Source organism: Sarcophilus harrisii, chromosome 1 (genome assembly GCF_902635505.1).
Source record: "Sarcophilus harrisii chromosome 1, mSarHar1.11, whole genome shotgun sequence".
NCBI classification, from domain to species: domain Eukaryota; kingdom Metazoa; phylum Chordata; class Mammalia; order Dasyuromorphia; family Dasyuridae; genus Sarcophilus; species Sarcophilus harrisii.
In genome coordinates, this window is record NC_045426.1 from 360,755,212 (window position 1) to 360,781,010 (window position 25,799).

General features: G+C 33.2%; 1 protein-coding gene across 1 annotated transcript in view; it reads right to left on the reverse strand.

Annotated features, from left to right (window-relative positions):
• Positions 1-3,468: 3,468 nt before the first annotated feature.
• The window catches only part of ME2 (malic enzyme 2), a 69,991-nt gene continuing 47,660 nt past the window's right edge, over positions 3,469-25,799 (reverse strand). Inside the window, exons 13-16 of the mRNA XM_003759547.4 lie at positions 22,618-22,720; positions 18,625-18,695; positions 16,251-16,349; positions 3,469-7,257 (exon numbers count right to left, since the gene is read on the reverse strand). Of these exons, the coding sequence (XP_003759595.1) occupies positions 7,090-7,257; positions 16,251-16,349; positions 18,625-18,695; positions 22,618-22,720 (441 nt within the window). The 3' untranslated portion in view covers positions 3,469-7,089. The remainder of the gene's footprint in view (positions 7,258-16,250; positions 16,350-18,624; positions 18,696-22,617; positions 22,721-25,799) is intronic.

Here is a 25,799-nt window from a genome sequence, read left to right on the forward strand (position 1 = left end):
CTTCTCTAGCATTTGACATCAGCCTCTACCATTTCCTTAATAGTTTATCTTCTGTGAGTCTTTCCTAACATCTTTTTTTATTTTCTTAATGATTACCCCTCCTTCATATCCTTTATTGGTTTACTATATACTTAATGCTGTATTATGGATGTATCATAAAGCTCTGTACTGAGCCCATTTATCTCAACATTCAGTAACCCCATCAGCTTAAATGTAACTTTTCCTAAACCCATTCTTTTAATTTTCTTATTTCTGTTGAGTGCATAATCATCCAATCAACATTTATAACCTGTACTTCTATCATCAACCCTTCTCTTTCACACACCCTATATTTCCATTCAGATGCCAAGCCTTGCTGCTTCTATCTCTACATTTGTTTCTTTCATCCTACATCATAGCCACTGCCCTAGTTCAGGCTCTCTTATCAATTGATCTCCCTGCATCTGATCTTCCCTCTTTAGCCATCTTCTCTAAACAGTTGCCAGAGTGGTTTTCTTAAATTGCAAAACTGATCTATTCCATGATCAGTAAACACCACTGGCTATTTCTTCTCAGGTAAATTACAAATTTAGAATTCAAAATTCTTTACAATCTCACCCATCTTTCCAATTTTATTCTACATTCCCCTCCCTCCCCCTTTTGCACTGCACAGTTCAGGCAAAGCAACCTTCTTAGTGTCCTGCACATGACATTCTGTCTTGTTTCACTACCTTTGCACTGGCTGGCCCTCATGCATGAATAACCTTTTATCTCATTTCCAATCCCTTGTTTCTTTGAGGCCTGCCTTCTTCAGGAAACCTCTCCTAATCCCCCAGTTATTATGGTCCTTCTATACCACAGATTACCTTAAATTTTCCATATATTTTGTATTTATGTATAATCCAATACAACATAATCTTTTTTTAAGCCAGCAATTGTCTTTGTATCTCCAGATTCTATCACGACACCTAATAAACGCTTATTGATTTAACACCTGAATTTTTTTTTAACCTTGGAATACTCCCCTCTCAAAGCAGAACTGTCTAGAGAAGATGCATGGGAGCTGAATGTAATAGCAGTAAAGACATAGCCATTGCAAAGGATGAGCAAGAACACTTTCCAGTTGGCCCTGCTCATGATCTCTATGAAAGGTAAAATCTTTCTTTTAGAAGGTAATTCAGTGCTTAAGAGTTCTGGGTCTTGAGTCCAAATCTGATCTCGGACCCGTCACACATATTAGCTATGTGTCCCTAGGCAAGTCACTTGTTTGCTTGTTTCCTCAACTGTAAAATAAGGAAAATAGGAGCAACTCCCAGGATTGTGGTGAAGATCTAATGAGATAATTAGTACAGTGCATGACACACAGTGCTATATAAATATTAGCTATTATTTTTTAAAAATTATTTTTTGGTGAGGCAACGGGATTAAGTGACTTGTCCAGGGTCACACAGCGAGTATGTGCGAAGTGTCTGAAGTCAAATCTGAACTTGGGTCCTCCTGACTCCAGGGCTGCTGCTCTGCCCACTGCCATCTAGCTGCCCCAACTATTAATTAATTTTGATAATACCACAGAACTTTTCTGAAAGAATTAGTTTAAAAATGGTGCAAGATGGTAATTATTTTATACATTGTAACATGGTTTTTACTTTATTTTTCCTTCCTAATAAAATGTACAATCTTGAATTTATGGTCCAATATTGCATTTTTCTATAGTTTAAGATGAAAGTACAACAGAGATAAGTATTTTGGGAGGACATAGCCAGGTAGAAAAAGACATCAGAGAACACAACATGCCACAATGTAAATTGAAATCGGTAATATTTTCAATGAATTAGGCATTCTGGAGTTATTTTAAAGTTTTAAGATAAGCCATTTAAAAAAGTAACCAATATATACAATGGTATACTTAAGAACAAATACATAAGCATAATTTATGAATACGAAAATTTTACTAAGAAAATATAAGACCAGAACACATCAATTATAATGCCCTAAAAGAGAAAAAAAAAATTCACATAAATTTCTTATGACTGATTACTAGACCTTCATATAATAAATCAATGTTGCATACAAACATTTTCCCTCCTTAAATTTATATTCTCATGAATAATCAACATAAAAAGGAATTATTCTTTTTTTTACCTTAAATATTAATGGGGGAAAATAGTAAGCAATGATTTTTGTAGTATAAGATTTCCTTTAAATCAATAATCAATTCATGTAATAGATTAGTTTGTGAAACAGTATAATTGGTTAAAAAATTGTTGTAGTTCTTTGCTCAATTCTACATTTTGAGAAAAGTGAAGGAAAACATTTATAATTAAATTCAAGTATTTAACTTTCTGCTCATCAGTTTTTAATTGTTTTCCTATCCTGTAATAAATTATGTACACATGAAGTTGCACTTATACATGTACATGCAGTAGGTATTATCTAATACTTTCTACAAAACGAATATATTAGCATAAAATGGGAATTTTAAAAATCCTGAGTTAAGGGCAGCTAGATGGTGCAGAACATTAAGAGCACTGGACCCAAGTTTAAAGCTGGCCTAATACACTAGTTATTTGACTTGGGGCAATTCACTCAACCCTGCTTGCCTCAGCTTCCTCTAAATGACCTGGAAAAAGAAATGACAAACTACTTCAGTATCTTTGCCAAGAAAACCCCAAATGGGGTCACAAAAAGTGGGGCATGACTGAAGCAACTGAACAAAAGTTGAGAGGTAAAACATGAAAAGGATGAAAGAGATAACTTTAAGAGAACAGTAGATGAGTGTTTCATTTAAGATAATTTTCGAAACTAAAAGTCATTTATATTCAAGATTGAAATGAAAGGGCTTAGTGAAATAATTATTCTTGTCTCATCACTCTCTTTCATATCTTGAGTATTACTAATTTATGCTAGAACTGGAATGTTACAATCAATGATTGGTTAAGTATTTTTTAATTTGAAAAAGCATTAAAAAAAAAATCACTGACCTAAGAACATTGAACAAATCATGAAAATCAAGTAAAGTCCTAATTTATCAGCAAGATTTCCTCCTCAAACATAAAGCTTAAAAGATTTGCTCAACACCAGAGAATAAGAGTAACAAAAAAGGGTTTAACGTTTTTTTATATGGAATAGATAACAGTAGAATATAAAAACACAGCTTTTTAGCAAGAAGCTGTTACAGAAAAGATACAAAGCTTTTAAAGACATTTTATTTAATGTACAATTTCTGCAACTGAACTTTTAACATATTTTCATTTTTACCCCACTTTCCCTTTATAAAAAAGCAAAAAGATTTAGAATTCTCAAATCCATTTTGCATGGAATTTTCAGTGAAAGCAAATCAACATTTCATAAAGACTACTGGCCTTTCTTGAGTCCACTCATATTTAATTGATTTGAAAACACTATAGGCCTAATTCTATGTTTGCTATTACAAGATACAACACTGCATTTAACCCAATTACTTTACTATAATATGGGAAAATTTGCTGGTTAAATTAAAATACTGAAAAATCTCATCCACATTAAAGGACCAGGAATTTTTTAATAGTTGAATTATTCTAATCGATACATTTAATCTATTGTATCTAATGGATACATTTAAATGTTAGTCTGCAGAGTGCTCATTTCAATACTGGTAGAAAATAATTTTGATGCATATCAAAAGATCAGAGAATCAAGTACTATTTCATAACAGGTGACATGTCTCATTGTAACTTTCTAATTTATTAATATAGCAGCATCTGAACATATGTAATTTCAGATACAAAATACAAGCACTGCCAATTGCATCTACTCCTTTAAAAGTGAAATTTCAGGATTGGGAACTTTAATTAGAGCTCTTATAACTGTGCTCCTATAAAACTGACCCCATTATTGTTAGTGAATTCAACAATGTATAGTATGAAGAAATGGCAATGAATATGGATAATATCTGAATGAAGTATAGGAAAAGAATTTCTCCATTATCTCCCCCCTGGAAGCTTTGTGACAACTGTTACTTACTATTTGTTTATAATTGCTGTTACTGACTCCAAGCTGTAGATAACATTTAACAACCATTACACATTAATCCTAAAACAATCAATCTGAATTCAGAGAAGCAGGACTTGTTTTTTTTTTTTTCAAGATTACTCTTTACAAAGTAAAAAATGGTTCTCATATTTGATGAGTCTTTTTCTAAACCAATACAAAGAAATACATTGTAGTTAGATGTATTTTCAGGAAATCTTCTGAAGCATTATCTTCAATTCAAACAAATTACATTTATTCTCAGACTGATACCTTAAATTTAAGTAAACTTATAGACTGTAAACACTAAGATAGCAAAAATAGATGAAAAGTCATTCTATGTAAAAAAACATCATTTGAGTTGGTATTTTAAAAAAATATTTAAAATGCAGAAAACTATTCACAGTATTGAATTTAAAACTCATACCACATTTTAATACTTTTAGCATTTTAACCAAAATCTCACACTCACATACTTTCCCCATTATAGTGTAAATTAACCTTCTTTCAATTGGGGAAAGGACATCAGTGAAGCAATCTTTTCCCTTATTCTTACATAAGTGCTCCATTTGGCCTACACTGTATCTGGTACCAGATTATAATATTTTTTTACTCTGGACTATTAAACCATCTCTGACAAATCAACAGTGGTTCTAGTTCCTTCTTTCTCCTATAAGGTGAAACTATTTCTCTGTTCCTTATGAAATTAATTACATTTTCCCCAGACATAATTTCATAGAAAATCAAAAAAATTATAGTTTATTTCCTGTTTTTTCCCAATCTACTTCTCAATATTAATATTTTCAGCCAGTGTACATATTGTTGTAGTCAATTTAGAAAGTACAATTCTTGAGTAACACTAAGAATCAAAACATGAAATCTGGAGTCATAATCACATGAAACTAGCAGACTTCTATTATTAAAATAAAATTCTCCTTAGTTTTCTGTCACAAGAAGGGACACTGGTGTCTAGCAGCTTTAAAGATACCATATTATTTAAGAATTAGATTTTTAAAAAACTTATACTACCAAGTTTCTTTTCCTGACATTTTCTTAAAAACTATATTACCAAAATCTGTAAGCCATTTTCACCCAAGACAAGAAAACACAAAACTTACTGCTTTATTTGAGATATATGTAAGGGCATTCATTAAATATGCTCATTTTATTTCTAAAATGCATAATTATATACTGAAAATATAGCAATGGACATATTTACCAAGAACGTAAAATTTATTTTCTAATTCATAGTTCCTGGCTTCAAAAAACAATAACTGAAAGAAATCTATAATTATGCCCACCATTTAATACTACATTAGAACCTCAAATTATTACAATTTTATGGATAGGATCATTTTAAAGGCTACCTATTTTAAATGAAGAGCAATGAGGAGGAAAAAAAGTTAAATGCTTCGTCTCTAAGCATGAAAAATGCATAACTATGGACCTAATTTACTTATTTCATAGGAAATAGATTTACAAAACATAGTGAATAATCAGGGCATCCATTTATAATTATTTAAATCAAATTTCCTATGAAGTCATATTAAACAATGGGGATCAATTGAAAGGTTTCTGAGTTTCAAAAAACACTTAATCATCCTCAGAATTACCATCAATCCATTTTTCAACTCTTTCCATTGAAGAAATGAAACAAAGGAAAGAAAAAAAAGATTCCTCTCCTAAGAGCCACTACACATTTTTCTATAATGTTAGAAGAATACATGACTATTGTGAAGAAAATCAAGTAACTCACACATCTGAAATGAGATTACAAATTACTATGATGACCAAAATGTATATTTCCAATTAAATGTTGTTTTTCAAATCTCAAACTCTTGGTTTGGAATTGCCTCTAAAACTCAGTTTAAAGGAAAGAAAATTAATCTCATTATTTTATGCTTAAATCCCTAACTTGCAAAAGATACACTCATCTTCCTAACCCACCTCATATATCACACTTGCCTCTGAACAATTTTTAGCTATTTCTAAAACTCAAATCCACCTCATGAGAATGAAAATTTTTAGTAAAAATCAAAACAAAAAGATCCCAGTATTCTAAAAATAACTCCAAAGAATTCTAAAAATGTGAGAAATGGCAAGATAGTTGGAGGAAACACAAGAGATTCCCAAAGAGATGATTATGAAGGGGACTATTTAGCTGAATAATTTATGAATATGATACATTATATTAAGTCTTCTTCTGTATTACATCTTGTTCTTAAAGAATCATTTGCAATTCAAGAAGATGGAAGTATTGTAAATTATGCTTGTTTCAGAATATAACTTCAAGATTGAGCAATTAATTAGTATGCTGTTAATTATAAACCAATATTACCTATGTAAAATTTTTAAAAAAAAAAGGTCCTGATCACAATTTTGGTGTATTTTTCAATAGACTGGTTGACCATTTCCTTAGTTTTTCTAAAGCTCATACTAGCTTCTCATTTCACCCTCCCAATATATTTTAGATAAAATAAATAATATAGAAAACTTTTCCTATTTCACAACTCAGTCTGTCAGAGATTCACAAAGTCTATGTTAAATGGAATAACATTTTGGATACCAGGAAAAACTCCTCTAGACTTTAGAAAAGTGTAGAGTTTCTAATTAAAGGGATTTCTAGCTTCAAGTTATAATTCAAAATTTGTTTTTCACTTCCACAGGAGTGAATTTTAAATAATCCTGAAGGAATTGGATGGGAGAAGATTATTACTTATAATGGCAGAAATAATTTTACTTTGGCAGTCAGCAGTGAATGGGAATACAATAAACACATCTAAAAAATACATATGCATTTATATTTTTAACATATACGGTGTGGCATGTACTCCAAGCTTGTATTAGAGCATATAGTAGTTTGAACTTTTTTCTTTTTTAAAAACGCACAAACAATGTAAGTGATGTATTCTCTCACAGATCTGATTTATAGATATTTGGAGAAATAAATCAAGCAAAATGGAGTAAGACAACAAAATATGGGGGAAAAAAAAAAACACCCTACAAATATCAATTATTTTTTCTACTTGGTGTGGAAAAAATGGGGAGGGTGGGGAAGGAGGTCCCTGCAGCTTAGCAAATGTCCTTTTAGAAGGAATGCTTCTATTCAAGTATTTTGGGAGGATGTGATGCAAATTCAGGCCATTCATATACATCTGGCAGCAAAGACTCATAATCACTTCGCCATATTCTTGATCTAACATAGTCAGTCTTGTTTTCCGGTTCTGGGTAACGGAAAGCCATCTTCTTGGCATACAGATATTCTGTAATCTGAAAGAGAAATAATATTATTATGCAGTTTGCATGTACTATCAAAAAACAAGGGTAGTATATGATAAGGTTTTTTTTTTTGGTTAAATTTTAGTTCTTTAAAAGAATCTTTAGTTCTTTCAGTTCTTATTAGTACATATGGGATGGACACGATGCCTTCTCAAAGAACTAACCCCTACTATAGTTTGGGGATACAATTTCAGGACCTCCCCTCCTTGCTTGTACCCTTGCTTAATCTTGCACAAACCACTTTGTAATTTATAGCCCCCCTGCTGTTGTACCCTGAGAGTGGAGTGAATTCCTATGAAAGACTGTGAGCCTTGATACTAAGTCAGGAACAGCTGGGGCTCACAATGGGCTAAAAATTGTTTTAGGGTATAAAAACTGTTCTTTGTTGCCTATCCTTTGCCTCACTTCACCCGAATAGTAACTCCCAAGTAAATCGAAAGTAAAATGCACAAATAAAACAAAAACAAGTTAGCAAAAAAAAAAAAAAAAAACAAAAGAAAGAAAAAGAAAAACTACCCTGTCAGACAAGAAAGAAACTATCATTGAGCAACAATAAAATAGCTGGGAAAAGTGAAACCTCCAATGCAATATAACTGGCTGATCTGATATACAGATGCCAATCAATTATCAAGCATTTATTAAACAAGTCTGACATGAAGGAAACTGCCAATAGTACAAAGAGAAAGATGAAATGGTCTCTGTCCTTAAGCAGCTAATGTTCTATGTGGAGAAACCATATGTCTATGGGTAAGTAAATATAAAATACACACACACACACAAATATACTGGAAGGTAAAGAAGCTAAGAATACAACCAGGAAATCAACTACTTGAAAAAATTAAGCATTATACTTCAAGGAAAAAAATGGTGATTCAATGAAATAGAAGCATTTCAAATTTTCATCAGAACACTAGAACTGAGCAGTTTTCAAATGAAGAAATCAAAGCTACACATAATCATATGAAGAAGTATTCTAATCACTTCTGATAAGAGAAATACAAATTAAAACTCTGAGGTACGACTTCACATCAAAGGAAAAACCCTGAAGTTCATAGCAGATCCAATCAGGAGCAAAAGAAATCCAACAATTATAACACTGTCACAGCAATGCACAAATCAAGCTAGAAGCTAAGAAAAACAAGTAACATAACCAGGTAAGGGACATGCAAAGTGTAGAAGTCTTTTTTTTTCAGAGGGAGCAAAAGCAGAGGGTGGGGACCTTGGTAGCTGTGGGAAACAACCAGATGCCAGCCTGGCATCATTGTGCCACACTACTCAAACCAGGAATTCTGAGGTCCCTATAAACCTTACTGTAATCCAAGATATCAGAGAGGATCCTAAAGATCTAGTGCTCAGAAATTCAGGAGTGTCACAGGAGAAGATGTGAAAAATCAAAAATGTTGGAGAGAATATAGGAAAATTGGAACACTAATGTACTATTGGTGGAATTATAAATTGATCCAATCATTTTGGAGAACAAAATGTAACTATGCCCAAAAAAGCAACCAAACTATGTATATCCTTTGACCTAGCAATACCATTGCTAGATTTGTATCCCAAAGAAACTATTAAAAAAGGGGAAAGGACCTACATTAAATATTTATAGGAGCCCTTTACGTGATGGAAAAGTATTGGAGATTGAGGGATGGGGAGTGGCTTAACAAGCTGTGATATATACATGTAATGGAATACTATTGTGCAATAAGAAATGACGAACAGGCAGATTTCAGAAAAACTTGGAAAGAATTGATGAACTGGTACAAAGTGAAATTAAGCAGAATCAGCAAAACATTATACATAATAATCACCAACATTGTATGATGATCAACAATGAATGACTCAGTTTTCAGCATCACAAGGATCTAATGAAAAGCACAAAGGATTCAGGAAGGAAAATGTTACCCACATTTGGATAAAGAACTGATGAACTCAATGCAGATCAAACACACTTTCTTCATGTTTTTTTTTCCCTATTTTTTTTTTTTTTAATGTGGCTATGTTTTATGTGATGGTACATATATAACCTATGTCAAATTGCCTACTGTTTTAAGAAAAATGAAGGGAAGAAGGAAGAAAAATTTGGAAGTCAAAAATCTTATAAAAATGAATGCTAAAAATTGTTTTGAGAGGTAAGTAGAAAAAAAATATAAAAACTATTTTTAAAAAGTAAATATAAAATACAAAGTGAGGATGCGGAAAACACTGGCTACTGGAAGAGACTAGACAGGATAGGAAAGGATTCATGAAGGAAATATTTAGATTGAGGAGAAGAGGGTTGGGGGAGAGAGATAGAGGGAGAAAAAGAGAAGAGCAAGGGGGGAAGAGAGGAAAGGAGAGGGAGAGAGAGAGAGAGAGGAGGAAAGAGGGAGGGGGGGGAAAGATAGGGAGGAGGAGAGAGGAGGGGACAGGAGGGAGGGAAGGAGGAATGGGAGGGGGAAGAGAGAAAGGAGAAGAGAAAGAGAGGGGGGAGAGAGGAAGGGAGGATAAAGGAGATCGATGAAGGTATTTGAGGAAGGGTAACATGATAAAGAATACCACATGGGCAGCTATACTGGAGCAGGGAAATTAAAGAAGAGGCTATTGAAATATCTAGGCAAGTAGTGGCAGGGGTAGTTGCAATGTGAGTGGAGAGAAGGGGGAAGGTGTTATTGAGGAGAGGAAGATAATAGTAAAATTACAAACCTGGATGAATGGAAGAATGGTAGTGGTCAACAAAAATAGGGAAGAAAGGTGATTTGGGAGGCGGGGTAGGAAGTATGATATCTATTATGAACATGTTGAGATTGATATGCCTATAGTAATATAGTTATTATATAATATATAAAATCAGAAAAGCTAAATACCAAGAAACATGGCAACAATGTGCTATGAAACATAGGATCATTATATTCAGACAGTATTGTACTGAAGGGATGCCAAGTAGGGCAATGGCAGTGCATCAGAAAGCTGAAGCATAAAAAGTAAGTACAGGAATAGAACAAGTACAGCCCAGATGCCAATCTACAGCATGGCTTCTAAACTTCTTTCTATGAATGTATCAGAAACTGCTCTTATGTGTCCCAATGTAAATGAAAAAGGTAAAATAATTTATTGGGAGAAGATGAAAATGACTATGTGTTTTTCTTCTTCCCTGCCCCAATAGGTGGTTTTGGCACTTAAAAAGAAATATTTCACTAGATATTTCATAATACTGGTCCAAAACCCCAAACAAACTCTGAAACAATTTTATGAATTTTTTTCAGACGGCTCTTTTCTAAACACTTTATAAACCTGGTTTATTTTGGTTAAGTTTGCAAGTCTGATTCTTTCAGGTACTAATGAATCAAGTGTCTGATGTTGAACAGAATAAAAACATGCTGTTCATTTGTGCTAATGATGCAAATTACATAAAACAAAACTTTTTTTTTTTAATTTTTATTTAATAGCCTTTTATTTACAGGATATATACATGGGTAACTTTACAGCATTAACAATTGCCAAACCTCTTGTTCCAATTTTTCACCTCTTAACCCCCCCCACCCCCTCCCCTAGATGGCAGGATGACCAGTAGATGTTAAATATATTAAAATATAACTTAGATACACAATAAGTATACATGACCAAAACATTATTTTGCTGTACAAAAAGAATCAGACTCTGAATTATTGTACAATTAGCTTGTGAAGGAAATCTAAAACAAAACTTTTATAAGGATTATCAAGAACTGCATAAAAACTTCATGCATTTATCTTTTATTTAATGATAATCTAATATATAACAAAGATGTTTAAATAACTGATTCTTTCATCTTTAAATAGTGTGATCATTTATTTATTTCACCAAAGCATCAAAATAACTCAAACATCATTTTGGAACCATTGGCTCATTTGAGAATTGCCAAACAATATTATAAGACCACTGTAGAATTGAACTTGAGGAAACAGACTTAATATCTGGCAGTATTTTATACCATCTTTCAATCCCTCCTTATTTTTTTTTTCTCATTGATATAAACCACTTTATTTAGACTTATTACAGGACAAAATTTGTTTCATCATCAAGGCATCATAAAACTCATGCTATAATATTAACAAATTAAATCAACATGCTATACTACGAATAAAATATTAAGGACTTACAGTATGCAAGACTAAGTTCTGAGGATAGAAAAATGAACAAAATAGTCCTTGTCACCAAGAAGCCTAAAATCTAAGTGGTAGAAGAAGAAATACATAAAAATACATATGATATGAGCTAGATTGTGAGGGCAAAGAAGGGGCCTAGAGAAGGTGTTTTAAGAAATATCATAAAGATATCACTATACCTGAAATTAGTCTTGAGAATAGAAAAATTTTACTAGGCAAAGATGTAGAAGGAAATATCAGCCAAAGAACATAGCCTGGTTGAAATCATATAGAATGGGAAGAATAAAATTGGGGAATAGTGACTGCTCTAGTATGGTTGGGGGACAGAATAGGGTAAAGAGTATAATCAATAAAAATTGAGAAGTCAATCAAAGCCAATCTTTGAAGCTTTGAAGAGCTTTAAATGTCTGACTAGGGTGTTTCTATTTTATTTTAGAGGTAATGAAGAGCCACTGAAGGACATTGAGGGTTATCTAATCTAGTGAGGTGAAGTGATTTGCCAAGGCCAAAAAGATTGTCAAAGATGGGATGCAGGGCTCTGTCCTAGCATGGATGCTGACTTCAAAGCCAATGACTATGCTATTACCTTCACATTTAAGTGGGGGGTAAGGAGAGCCTAGTCTGCAGCAATGGCAGAACAGGAAAGGATAGTCCCCACTAGAGATAGGTTAAAGGGAACAGAACTGGCACTACACAGCATCTGAATGGGTACATGAAGGAAAAGAAGAAATCTATTAAGGTCTAGAGCCAGAATAAGGATAACTTTATCTTCCCGAGTTCAAATCTGGCCTCAGATACTTAAGTGAATGCATGACTCTGGGCAAGTCAGTTAATCCTATTTGCCTCAGTTTCTTCATCTTTTATAAAATGATCTGAAGGAAATGGCAAACCATTCCAGTATCACTGACAAGAAAACCTTAAATATAAAAATGAAGAGTTCAATAGAACTGAAATAATTCAACAAATCTTTCCTTCCTCTAGAACTTCTTTTTTATAATTTTTAATCTCCTGCTTAATTTTTTCTAAGTATTCATGTTGTCCTTGTGGAAAATTCATTTTTCCTCTATGCTTGCAGTTGTTATGGAGTTGCTTTCTTTTTGGGTATTTCTAGATTTGTTATGATTTGTAAAGATTTAATCATTAAAAAAATAATTTGTGATGGACAGAAGCAGCTACACCCAAAGAAAAAAATACTGGGAAATGAATGTAAACTGTTTGCATTTTTGTTTTTCTTCCCGCGTTATTTCTACCTTCTGAATCCAATTCTCCCTGTGCAACAAGAAAACTGTTTGGATCTGCACACATACATTGTATCTAGGATATACTAGGACATATTCAACATATATAGGACTGTTTGCCATCTAGGGGAGGGGGTGGAGGGTGGGAGGGAAAAATCGGAACAGAAGTGAGTGCAACGGATAATGTTGTAAAAAATTTACCCTGGCATGGATTCTGTCAATAAAAAGTTACTATAATAATAATAATATAAAAAAAATATTTTGATATTCTCAGATTTCTGGCTTTAATTCCTGATTTGGAGCTTTGTGCTAGGATGAGGTTCTACTTTTCTATCCCTTTTATTGTACTTTTGAGTGGTGTAGTTGGTGCTCTTTGGTATTGCTCAGTCACTTGAATTTCTGCCCTAACTACAAAGTTACTAAGCCTGGATATTTAGGGAGCCCTTTTAAGGGAGGGGAAAAAAAAATTAAGCTAGCTAATAACCTCCTAGATCTGGGGTCCTGAGCTGGACCGAGTCATACTTCTGGTTACTGCTGATACTATATAGCATTTGCAAGATTCCTATATTGGGGCTTTTTTCAGGGAGCTCTTTGCTCTTGCCAACTCTAGATACAGGACCTGGTAGGCTATTCATGTCCTTAGCCATCTCTACAATTCCTGGAGGCTACTCATTAATGATCCTGGCTTGGCTAGTACCTTTTCCTATTAGCCAAGAGCTTCTTATCCTTTTTTAAGGGTGGAAGAAATCACTTATAGTTTCTCAATGGATTTCTTGATTATTATTTTTCTGGTATGAATTCTAAGATTTTGATGGACTATATATAATAACTGGATGTACAGCCTCCCTTTCAAGCAGCTATATTGTCAGTTTTCTCATAAAACTTTAAAGAGATGGGAAAGTAGGCATATGGTATTGTAGTTATTGATGTCTTCTGGAATACTTTTTCCAATACTAATCAACATGTTGAGTTTTTCCAAGCTTTGAGTATCATCCCCTTTTTCAGATACCCCTTAATAAATTTTCACGAACCATCAAAGGCACAATTTGGGTGAGAAAGAAGAGTGCTAAGAACTGTCAGTGTGGGCTTATATCCCAAAGAGATCTTAAAGAAGGAAAAGGGATCTGTATGTGCAAGAATGTTTGTGGCGGCCCTCTTTGTAGTGGCCAGAAATTGGAAACTGAGTGGATGCCCATCAATTGGAGAATGGCTGAATAAATTGTGGTATATGAATGTTATGGAATATTATTGTTCTGTAAGAAATGACCAACAGGATGATTTCAGAAAGGTCTGGAGAGACTTTCATGAACTGATGCTGAGTGAAATGAGGAGATCATTCTATTCTTCAATAACAATACTATACAATGATCAATTCTGATGGACGTGGCCCTCTTCAACAATGAGATGAACCAAATCAGTTCCAATGGAGCAGTAATGAATTGAACCAGCTAAACCCAGTCAAAGAACTCTGAGAGAGGACTATGAACCACTACACAGAATTCCCAATCCCTCTATTTTTGATTTCCTTCACAGGTTAATTGTATACTATTTCAAAGTCCTATTCTTTTTGTACAGCAAAATAACTATGGACATGTATACATATATTGTATTTAACATATACAACATGTATTGGTCAACCTGCCATCTGGGAGAGAGGGTGGGGGAAAGGAGGGGAAAAATTGTAACAAAAGGTTTTACAATTGTCAATGCTAAAAAATTACCCATGCATATATCTTGTAAATAAAAAGCTATAATAAAAAAATAAAATAAAATAAATTAAAAAACCTGTCAGTGTTCTACAGTTAGTGATATAGAACAGATAAAGTTTTTAATGTGGTCGACAATAAATACTGACATTATTTGAAGGTATGTTTTACAGAATAAGAAAATTATTTGAAAGGCTATTTTGATTCAGTAATAAATTTTTGTAGAAAGCCATGTTATATGATTTTTACATAGCCACACAATTTTCAATTCATTTTTGAGATAAGTAACCAAGAAGTAAACTTATGTTGGAGATCTTTTCCAGAAAACATTTCCAAAGAACCTCTTGATGTTGGTATTGTTTTGCCTCTCATTCTTAGATCATCTACATTAATCAAGTAGTAGATAAATTTATACACATTATTTACTGGATAGTATGTTAATCATAGAGAAGCAGAGACAAAAATTAAAGGCCCTATACTAAGGAAATTCTATCACATCGTGAAGACGTACAGAACCATGTTTACAAAACAGATATAAAAATTCAAGATAAATTGGGGCCAACACCAGCAATTGGAAAAATCAGGAAAAGATTAATTATTAATTCAGCCCTTTAGTAATTATACTTAAGACTATTTCAATTATCTCCTAACAGATCAATTCAATTCTATTGTTTACCAAAAACACTTCAGACTTTTTAGGCTAGAAGTAAAGGTTTCTTCAATATGGCTGTTATTTACCTTTCCAGGCTTATTTCCTTTCACATGTTCTGTAATCTGCCTATAGTGAACTACCTGCCTATACTTAAACATGTCATATTTTCTCATTCTTATGTCTTTTTTCATGTAACTATCTTTGTCTGGAATGTCTACCTTATCCTGTTTTCAAATCATTGAAAGACTCAGTTCATACACTTGAAGCATTGGAAAAGCACCTCTCTTATGAAATGAATGTATTCTTCTTTATATTACAGCTATTTGTGTATATATCTTATCATGTTTATTAAATTAAAAATTTCTTGAGGGCAGAAGACATTTCCATAATCTATAGCACTTACTATAAGTGTATATTATAAAAGTGTTTTACTATAATAAGTATATAATTCTACATAGTAGGCACTCAGCAAAGGCAACTATTTTTGAAAATTAGCAAATCTTTAGTGAATTCATTATTAAGTTTATGAAACATTACTACGATGCAGAAATTTATGTTAAGTTATACCTCTTTATAAGTCAAACAATATCTAAATAGCTGTTCTTTTTATAGTGGCAAGAAATTAGAAACTGAGTAGATGCCCATCAATTGGGGAATGGCAGAATAAATTATAGTACAGGAATATAAAGGAACATTATTGTTCTGTAAAAAATAATGAACAGGTTGATTTCACAAAGGCCTGTAGAGACTTATATGAATGGATGCTAAGGGAAGTGAGCAGAACCAAGAGAACATTGCACACATGTGATGATTAACATTCACATACTACAACTTATTCAACCATTCCCCAATTGATAGGCATCTACTCAGTTTCCAGTTCTTTGCCAGTACAAAAAGGACTGCTACAAACATTTTTGCACATGTGGATCCTTTCCGTCTTTTTATGATCACTTTGCGATACAGACCCAGTAGTAGTAGTACAGACCAAAGGGTATGTATGTATGGTTTGGTAACTCTTTGGGCATAGTTCCAAATCGCTCTCTATACAATTTAAAATTGTAAAGATTATTTGGTCTAACTACAAATATCCAACAACAACAACAACAAAAATCAATTGTGTTATCTTTCTCACTTTGAAACCAAGTTAAATGCTTGCATGTAGTTTTGATTTGTGTGTTCATTCACCAACAGGTCACCCTCTCACAACGTCAAATTCAAAAGCACATATATTACAAAAAAGTAGTACATTTTATTTATTACTTACTTTGATAGCAATATTAATTGAAACTTCCTGAATATTGGAGAGTCGTGGATAAAGCCTTCCCTCCTCTAGCTCCTTTTCTGTCAATTGTTCACTCAATGCCTACAGTAGAGAAAAAAGCATTTTTAATATCACAGAATCATTACAGGTATCTGATGAGGGGTATCAAAGACTACTACAGGAAATAAAATCCACAGATTACTTTCTAACAGCAATAAATCTAAAACACCACCCGCATATGGAAATATATAACTACACATAAAAAAAAATTGTATTCTTGTTAAATTCTACTCAGCAAAGACGTTAAAAAATCACATTAAATTTCTGAAATTTCAAGAAATCTCAGAGACCATCGAATTTAATTCTCTCACATTTTATTTATTTTTGATCTTCCTTTCTTTTCATTAAAAAAAAAAGTTTTATTTAAATTTTTGCCTTTATTCCAGTCATTTGTAGAAATTGGAAAAATTTCATCACGAGAGTGACCCCATCTTTGTAAAATATAAGCAGTAAGAATAAGTCAAAATACCTGTTATCATGACTAATAATAGTAAAAATACAACAATTACTATGTGTCAGGCAATGTGCTAAGCTTTTTACAATCATTATTTCATTTGATACATTTATACAGATGGGGAAACAGAAGAAAATAGAAGTAAAAGTGAGTTATTCAGGTCACACAGCTAGTAAGTTTCTGAAGCCAGATTTAGACTCAGTTCCCAAACCTAGGCCTGGAACTCCATCCACTGCACCATTTAGCTAGTGGACACTACATTTTCTCTACTAGTTGCATGCTCCAAAATTGTGTCTGAAAGTTACTAAGAAGAAAGTTATGTTTAAACTCATAAAAGCTACTAAGATTACCTAAAGAGTGTATAGCAAACAAATAAACAAAAAGAGGTACATTGCATTTAGGGATGTGTAATATGGGTGATAACTCAGGAAATGATTAAGAAGGAACAATCAGTATAAAGAGAAAATGAGTGTCATGAAAATTCTAGAGAGAAGAGAATATTCAAAAGGAGAAGGTAATCAAAAGTGTCAAATGTTTCAAAGATGTATAAAACAATAAGGATTGGAGTTGCCTCTCACATTTTATAAATAAGGAAGTTGAGATCTAGCACTATAAAATGATTAATTTAAGGGCACACAGACAAGATTCAAAACTAGGATTTGGCTCCCAATTCATTTTTCTTCTTACTATTTAAGTGCTTGATATTTTTCTTAGACTTCAATAACTATTTGAACAACTATTTCAGAATGAACATGTATAGCTGTCCTCAAAAATTAATTCCTATTCTAGACTTTATGTTGTGGAGACTGGAGTTCAAATAAACCAAATATATCAAGAAAAATCAGCAATGAAGAATTTGAATTTTTTCTATAGTCAAATGAAAAAAATTCAGTTTTACTGATTTAAAAGAAAATTTAAAAAATTACTCCACAAAATGTACAACTTCCTGGTGGGTAAACCAGAAATGCAACAGGCATACTACTTTCATTGCCAGACTGATTTAAACTATTCTCTATTAGTATGAAAAGAAACTTATCATATGTTCAATTTCAATTCATAAAGCAATTATTAAACACCTATTATATATCAAGCAAAAAAGCAGAAAGCAGAGATACAAAGACAGAAAAGAAATAGTTCCCCTGCTCTCAAAACTTTTATTGAGTGGGTAAGGATAGAGAATGGGAAGCAAACTATTATAAATGTTACCTTAAAAAAAAAAATCTATCTAATTTAAAAAATTTAATTGTTATTAGTTTGGATTACATTTTAAGTTCCAAACTATCTCCTTTTCTCCCTCTCTCCTAATCTTTCCCCAGAAGAGGCCACCATTTAGCACAAGTGTGTGTGTGTGTGTGTGTATAAAGCATATTTTTATCAGTTCTTTCTCTGAAAGTGGATTGTATTTTCCTCTGTAATTAATTTGAGTATTTATAACACTCAAAATATCTAAGCTGTCCTCTGAACACGAGTAATACTGTTCATTTCATTCTTCATTGATTTCAAACACATCTTTCCATATTTTATTAAAATCAACCAGCTCATCATTTCTTACAGTACAGTAGTATTCCATCACAATTATATCAAAACTTGCTCAACCATTCTTTAATTGATGGACATTCCCTCATTTCCAATTCTTTGCCATAACAAAGAGAGCTGCTATAAATATTTTAGATCACATAGGTTCTTTTTCTTTTTTCCTGATTGGGAAACACAACTAATAGTAGTATCGCTGGGGTATATGGTTTTATAACTTTTTTGGGTTTGGGAATAATTCCAGATTGTTCTCCAAAACAATTGAATCAAGTGTCCCAATTTTTCCACAACCCCTCCAAATTTCTTGTTTTGCCCTTCCAAAACAGTTACCTTTGAAGCTTCTAGAAAGACGTGGTCACTGATATGCCGAACACCACTAAGAATTACAGCTAGGGCCACACCTAAGATAAAATGTTTTAAGTTATTTGGCAAATTAATCTCATATCACATGAAATTTCATGTTTTTCAAAGAGTGCAAAGACGACATAATAATGGTCATTACTTTTCATTTTAAGAAAATTCCTTGAGTCAATAAAAAAATGAAAACTATACAAAATACTAAGTTCCTTCTGCTAATCTCCCAAACTCTGGAAGTTAAAACAAATGAAAAAATGAACATCAATGTCAAATAACTATTTCATGCTTTATTAATAATAAATGATACATTATGGTAAAACATAAAGACCTTCATTGCATTCCAAGTCAGGAGACAGGTTCTCATTTTAATTCTACCACTTACTAGCTCTACAATCTTGAGGGAATTACTGCTCCTTTCTCAGTCTCAGTTTTTCCATCTGGAAAACAGGAACAATAAAATCTGCTCTGCCTCTAGTATAAGCATGAAAAATACTTTTTTGGCATCTCTACTGGCCAGGTTATGAACCAGGGCATAGCTATTTACTACACAATCATCAAGTAGTTTAGAGATTTTTGAGGAAAAAAGTCCAGGAATTCATCTGTCAAAATCTCCCATGAATTAAGGTTCAAGTGTAAGCCCACCCCCTCCCTCTCCTTTATTTATGATAATGCCTCCTTGAGCACCTTATGTAAGTCCTTTTCCTTCTCCCTCTACTCATGTATTCCTTTTCTTTCTTTTCCCATTTTTCTCTTCAGATAGACAAAATATAATAGAACTACTCCCTAAGCCTTGCCTATTTGGACTTCCTTTATAATTTCTGATGATAGGATTCGTCTCCCCATATTACAATGTAAGTGGTTTATTCCTATTTAGTCCATGATCATTGTTTGTTTACTTTAAGTTTTTCACTCTCTCTCTCTCTTTTTTTTTTTTTTGCTGAGGCAATTGGGGTTAAGTGACTTGCCCAGGGTAACATAGGTAGGAAGTATTAAGTGTCTGAGGCCGGATTTGAACTTCAGGGCTAGCATTCTATCCACTGCCCCTTCAAATTTCTCTTAACTCTTTTATTTGAACTTCAAAGTTTCTATATAACTCTGGTCATTTCATCAGGAATTCCTGGAAGTTTTTTTTATCCCCTCCTCCCTTCCTTTTCTGTAGGACAGTACTCAGTTTTGAGGGATAAGCCAATCTGGGTTTTACCTTCTGGAATAGCACATTCCAAGCTCTCTGTGCCTTTTGAAGTAGTGAATGAAATTCAATGAAATTATAACTGTAGCTCTGGGCTTGAAGTCTTCCTTTCTGGCGGCTTGCATGATTTTTAATTTGACTTGGGAATACTGAATTTTGATTATAATATTTCTGGGAGTTTTCATTTTGGGGTTTATTTTAAAAAGATAATCAGTGGATTCATTTTGAGTTGGCCCTCTGCTTCTAAGAGATCTAAGGAATTTTCCTTTAAGTTTTCTTGAAATATGACATCTAGATTCTCTTTTTGTCAATAACTTTCAGAGTCCAATGAATGATTTTTTTCCCTCAAATTATCTACAAGATCAGTTCCTTCTGTTATACATTAAATTTTTTTCTAGTCTTTTGACTTTGCTTTCCTATTTCTCATTTTTTCATGGACTCATTAGCTTCTGTCTTGTCCATTGTAATGTGTATTTCTTGTGTCAGACTGTTAATTCCCATTACAATATTTTCTTCTACAGATTTCTTTTTTCCCCCTCTTTTTGTGAAGGCAGTTGGGGTTAAGTGACTTGCCCAAAGTCCCACAGGTAGGAAGTGTTAAGTGTCTGAGACTCAGATTTGAACATCCCTGATGTCAGGGATGGTGCTCTATCCACTGCATTCCTCTTCTATAGATTTCAATTGTTTTCCTTTAGCACCTTCATTTTATTGACAAAAACTTTGATGATGAAACTTTTGTTTCATCTCTATTTGAATTTATTCCCAAGCTGAATTTTTCTTTGAAGTTTTTTCTTGTCTGGGTTTTGGAGTTATTTTTCTTCTCCTTGTGGGTTTGTATCAAGTATCCTTGTTACTATAATACCTCTTAATGGTGGAAGTCTTTTTTTGTTTGTTTTCTCGTTTTTTCAGTCTACTGCCTGACTTTGGGTTTGATATTAGAACTGGGCTCTGTGCACTTCTGAAGATAAGGTCTGGGATGAGCCTCTTGATGTTTTGAATATTTCAGGCATAGTTCAGAGGAGAGATCTGCAAAAGCTTTCAATACTCCTAAAGGTCTGATTCAGGGCCTGCCTCGGTTCCAACTCTTCAAATTCTTGACCCGTTTTTAGGACTGAGCAACAATAGCTACCAGCTGAGTCGGCCTCTATTAACCATTTGGAAAGCTGTGCTGGTTTAGAGGGTCACAACTGACGGTTCACCTATGATCTGGGACTCCTATGCAGGTGGCAGAAGCTTCTTGCTCCTGAACCTGTCCTCCCTGTACACAGTCCTAGGTCTGTGATGGGACAATGGTGGGAAGCAGAATCAGAGTTAGGAGAGATTTTCTTTATCTCTCTGTGGATTCATAACTTGGAACTTAGTTATGGGGACCAGTGCTGCCAAGTGAGATGTCCCTGCAGCAGTTTGGGATCTATGCAGCCTCTTCCAATGTTGGAATGTTCCTCAAGAGGTGCTCTCCATCAGATTCTCCTCTCTATACTAATTTTAGCTGTAACTTTGTCTTGAAATTTCCCATTAGGATTCAGTCTGAGGCATTTTCTAGATCTGTTTGGAAGAGTTTTTGAGAAGAATTTGTTATACTGCTTCTTGCTACTCTGCCAAATTGTTTTTGCCTTCAGTCCTAGCCTGATTCATTCTTAAAGGCTATAGCAGAGGAATGCAACCGTAGTAGGGTCTAGCAAGCAACAAAGGTTTGGAATCAACTAATGATATATTGAGAATCTTAACCTAGGTATGTCTGGAAAGGCTCTTCATTAGACTATTAGTAAGGTAAGGAATTTTTTTAAACTAAACCAATTGTCAAAGATCATTTAACTAAGAGGGAAAGTACCTGCACCAACAAAATTACAGATCCCTAAAGTAATGAGTTTAGTTTTCACCTGAAATTCAAATATTGTCAAATTAATTATTTACGTCAACTGAAGAGAAGAGTGGTATGAATAATACAAAATTAAATTTACTTTTCCCCTATTTTGGTTAAAAACAACTTTTTTTCTTTTACTTGTTGTTTTTAAGTTATTTCTAGCTCTTTATATTTTTCAATAAAAAAATGAGATTTTATGGCTTTAATGTTACTGATTCACATAGCACTTCACAGTTTACACATAAACACATAGAATGAAGTGCTTCATTTAATTATCTCAAATGATCTTTGCATTAGTCTTATGAAATATATAGTGCAATTTTATGATTATCTCCATAACAACAACAAAACCCCCCAAAAAATCCAGGTACACTAATGCTTAGGGAGTTCACAACATTTCAAACAAAATAATGGAGCAAAATGAAATCTCCAACCAGACAGAGTATGAACAGCTTTCTGCTTTCCCATCTAATTCCATCCAAACTGTAATTACTTTTTCACCATCTGAATACTGGTAGTCAATAGCATTGTTTTTCATATTATAGCAAAGCTTTTTAAAACAAATGGAAAAAGCTTGGATAAGTGATTACTTGTTTTACTACTAGTAAATACAATGCAAAAGATAATGGAATATTTCTCTGGATTATTTTGATTTTCATGATTTGTTTAGTTTTAATTGATCAACTGATATAATACTACATTATAGATTACAAACCTCAAATTTTCTAAGACTATAAAATTCCTAGAATTTGAAAAATACTGTTCTTTTGTAGGAAGAACAAAGTTTATTAGTGCTTATTTCTTTGTAAGATAAACATTATTCCCATCATTTTCTTTGTGTGTGGGTGTGTACACATGCTCATGTGCACACACAAAATTAAATCCTACACTGTAAAATATCTTTGGAATTTACCTGGAAAAATATAAGCATTGTTTCCTTGGCCTGGGATAAAACATCTTCCATCTTCTAATTTAACAGGCTCAAATGGACTACCACTGGCAAATAAGCATCGGCCCTGTTTAAACAAAATATAATATTAATGAAAAATATCTTTAACAACTAGGTGACTTTTTCTGAACTACAATTCAGGAGTGAATCCACACAAAGTAAGTCCTAAAACTATAGGACTTATAAAGCGAAAGTTAAAAAGCAAAAAACGGAGAGATCTAAGTCAATATTTCTAAAGCAATAAAAGCTAGCTAACAATGAAAAAAACCCAAAATTTATATATTAAAGTGGACAAGTACAATATAGAGTAACCATACAAAAAATGTTACTAATTTTGAAAAAACTAATTTCCAAGACAAAAGACTGTAATTTTTCTGTAGTCAATTTTAAACCAGAAACCAAGGATAAAATGCCTGGCAAATATCACAATACACATGATATTGTTACCTGTCAACATCACTGAGGAAAGAGAAATGAGTACAAAAGTGATACCATGTATGTTCAGAGAAACAAGCATATGTCCCAGTTATTTTTTCAACGTAGGGAAAAAAATAAAACTGTTATTGCCTTGAAGGCAGGTACTGAATTTTGTAATTATTTGTATTCTCTAATAACTGGTGCAACTAGTTCTCTAATAAGTCTGCAACCAAATGCTCACAAATAAATAAATAAATTGACCTAAAGCAGCACTTATGAGAAATCCTTTCAAGATATTCCTTTCAAGTTTGTTTATAAAATAAATTTTTGTAAAGTGAACCACTTTCCCATAAAATACCAAGACGTCAGAAAGCAAAGAAGAAACTAGTCGATTAACGAACACTATAAGCAGTCATCTAACATTCAAAAATTATCTATAAAGAACAACTGAAAATACCATGAGGTTTCACAGTCAAATTTAAACCAACTCCATAAAATATTAAGGACAGATTTTTTATGATATAAAGCTATCAGGAAGTTTTTAATGGTTATTTCTAGCCATTACAAATTCTGAAAAGACGGAATCAGTGGTGTAATTCTACCCAGATCATTTAATTCTTGTAAATAGGAACAAAGAATAACATTTTGGACTGAAAAATTTTTAACAGTACATTTACATCCACATTCTTTTCTCTCATAGTCTCTTAAATTCTACATCTATAAAAGGCTAAATGTTATTTTAAAAGAAAATATTCTCAAACAGCAGAGGGCACTAAGATACCCAAATCTTCTAATGCTTTCTCTGAATACAAGCTACCATATTACATATAAAACATGACAAAGTATTTTTTTAAAAGCTTTCATAAAATGAAATTACCCAAAAAGTGCTCTTTCAAAGTAATGATCTTGAAAAAACTATATGCTAAATATTTTAGGGAATATTCTTTTAAAACATATTTCAAAATATACGGGGATCACAGGAGTTAGGAGTTGAAAGATAATTTAGAAATCTAAGAAACTCCCTAAATTCATATTAGGAAACTGATGCCCAGAGAGATTAACTATCTCCCAAATTCACAAAGGCAATAAGTGGGAGAGTAGAGATCGGAACTGTGAGACCTCTGGATCTAAGACTCTTTTTATTATGTCAGGATGCCTGTCTCTTAATGTTCTTAGAGATCATAAGTCTTCAAAAGCTTTTGAGGAAAGATTTGATTGCTAGAAGTTAACAGTTAAGCACAAGGCTTAAATAATTGCCCACGATCAAGCAGCATAAGGGAAAAGCAGGAATCTGAACTGCACCACACATGGCTAACAAGATGATCAGGTTGGACAATGCTATTTTTGGTTAAAGATAGAATGTGATTCAAGCTAGTTTTCTTGTATGGCTCAAGTTGTCTATGAAGACTTAAAGAATGTCTGAGAAATAATTTCAGAAGCCCTAGAGAGCAGGTGATCAACCTACTGCTAGAGTAAGAAAAGTCTGAAGAAATTCCCTGACAAGAAGTTACCCAGTATTTGCTACAAGTGAATGGGAAAAGAAAATTTTCTCAAGGTAGTCAATTTACATTTTAAGCAAAGTCTCAATGTATTCAAAAAAGGGGGGGGAGGGGTAGTTCTTAGCTCTGTGGGTCTTACCAATACAGGCTGTGGCAGGATCTAGCCCTAGTGGAGTAGTTTGCTGACTACATCAAAGCTTTGATGTAAAAAACTACATCAAAGCTTCTTAAATTGTGGGCTCTGACCCCGTATGAAGTTGTGTAACTAATGTTGGGGGGGGGGAGTCACAAAATTATGATTTATTATCAATAAATATATGATTTGCATACCTATTTTATATATCCATTGTAAATAGCATATATCCATTGTAAATAGCAATTATTTCTGCTTTGGCCAGAAAACCTGAGGGTCTTCTCCCAGATTCATTCATTCATTGATTTGTTTGGACTAGGTGAAAGAGTAGATTCTTTGCCTCAATTCCCACTTAGCCTTAATCACTGAATGGGTGCGTGGCCTCAGTCAAAATGAGATCTGTTTAAGATTTTAGTTTAAAAAGGCCCCGATTTCTATTGCATCCAGGGCCATCTCCAGTCATCATGATCTACATCTGGTCACTGGCTCTGGAGGGGTAAGTGAGGTGACTTTATACAGCCCTCCCTCACTTAAATGCAATTCACTTGTGTGCCATGGGATTACTCCCTAATATCATAGTCCTCTTTGAGAATAAAGGACCAACAAAAACAACACCCAGGTAAAAATTTCTTGAGTACAAAGAAGTTGTCTGGAAAAAATTTAAGAAGCCCTGATCTAGATTATTTCATTGCCAACTTTCCTTGATCCAATTTCTTGATGCTCCTTTTTACTTCTTTTCCTCATATTGTTGCCACAGATATCCCTGCAGGGCTGAGTCTAGGGCCTGAGTCTCATACATACTTCTTGTGTCTCTATATGTTTTTCTGCATTAAAAAAAAAACAAAAAAAAAACACCACAAACTTTTTTCCCCTTGTTTCTATATAATTTCCTAAAGAAGAGTCCCTATCTTTTGGATGTCACTGGAATAAAAGTGGTACTCTGGTACTCTAATACAATTAACTTCAAAGGACATTTCTTTCAATTGTAAAATTTTAAAGGTTCATATATTTCATTTGCCTTCCTGATCCCTTCTTAAATACTAATAGGCAATCTTCTAATGTCAGAGAACTTACTACCTCATTAAGATAGCAAATTA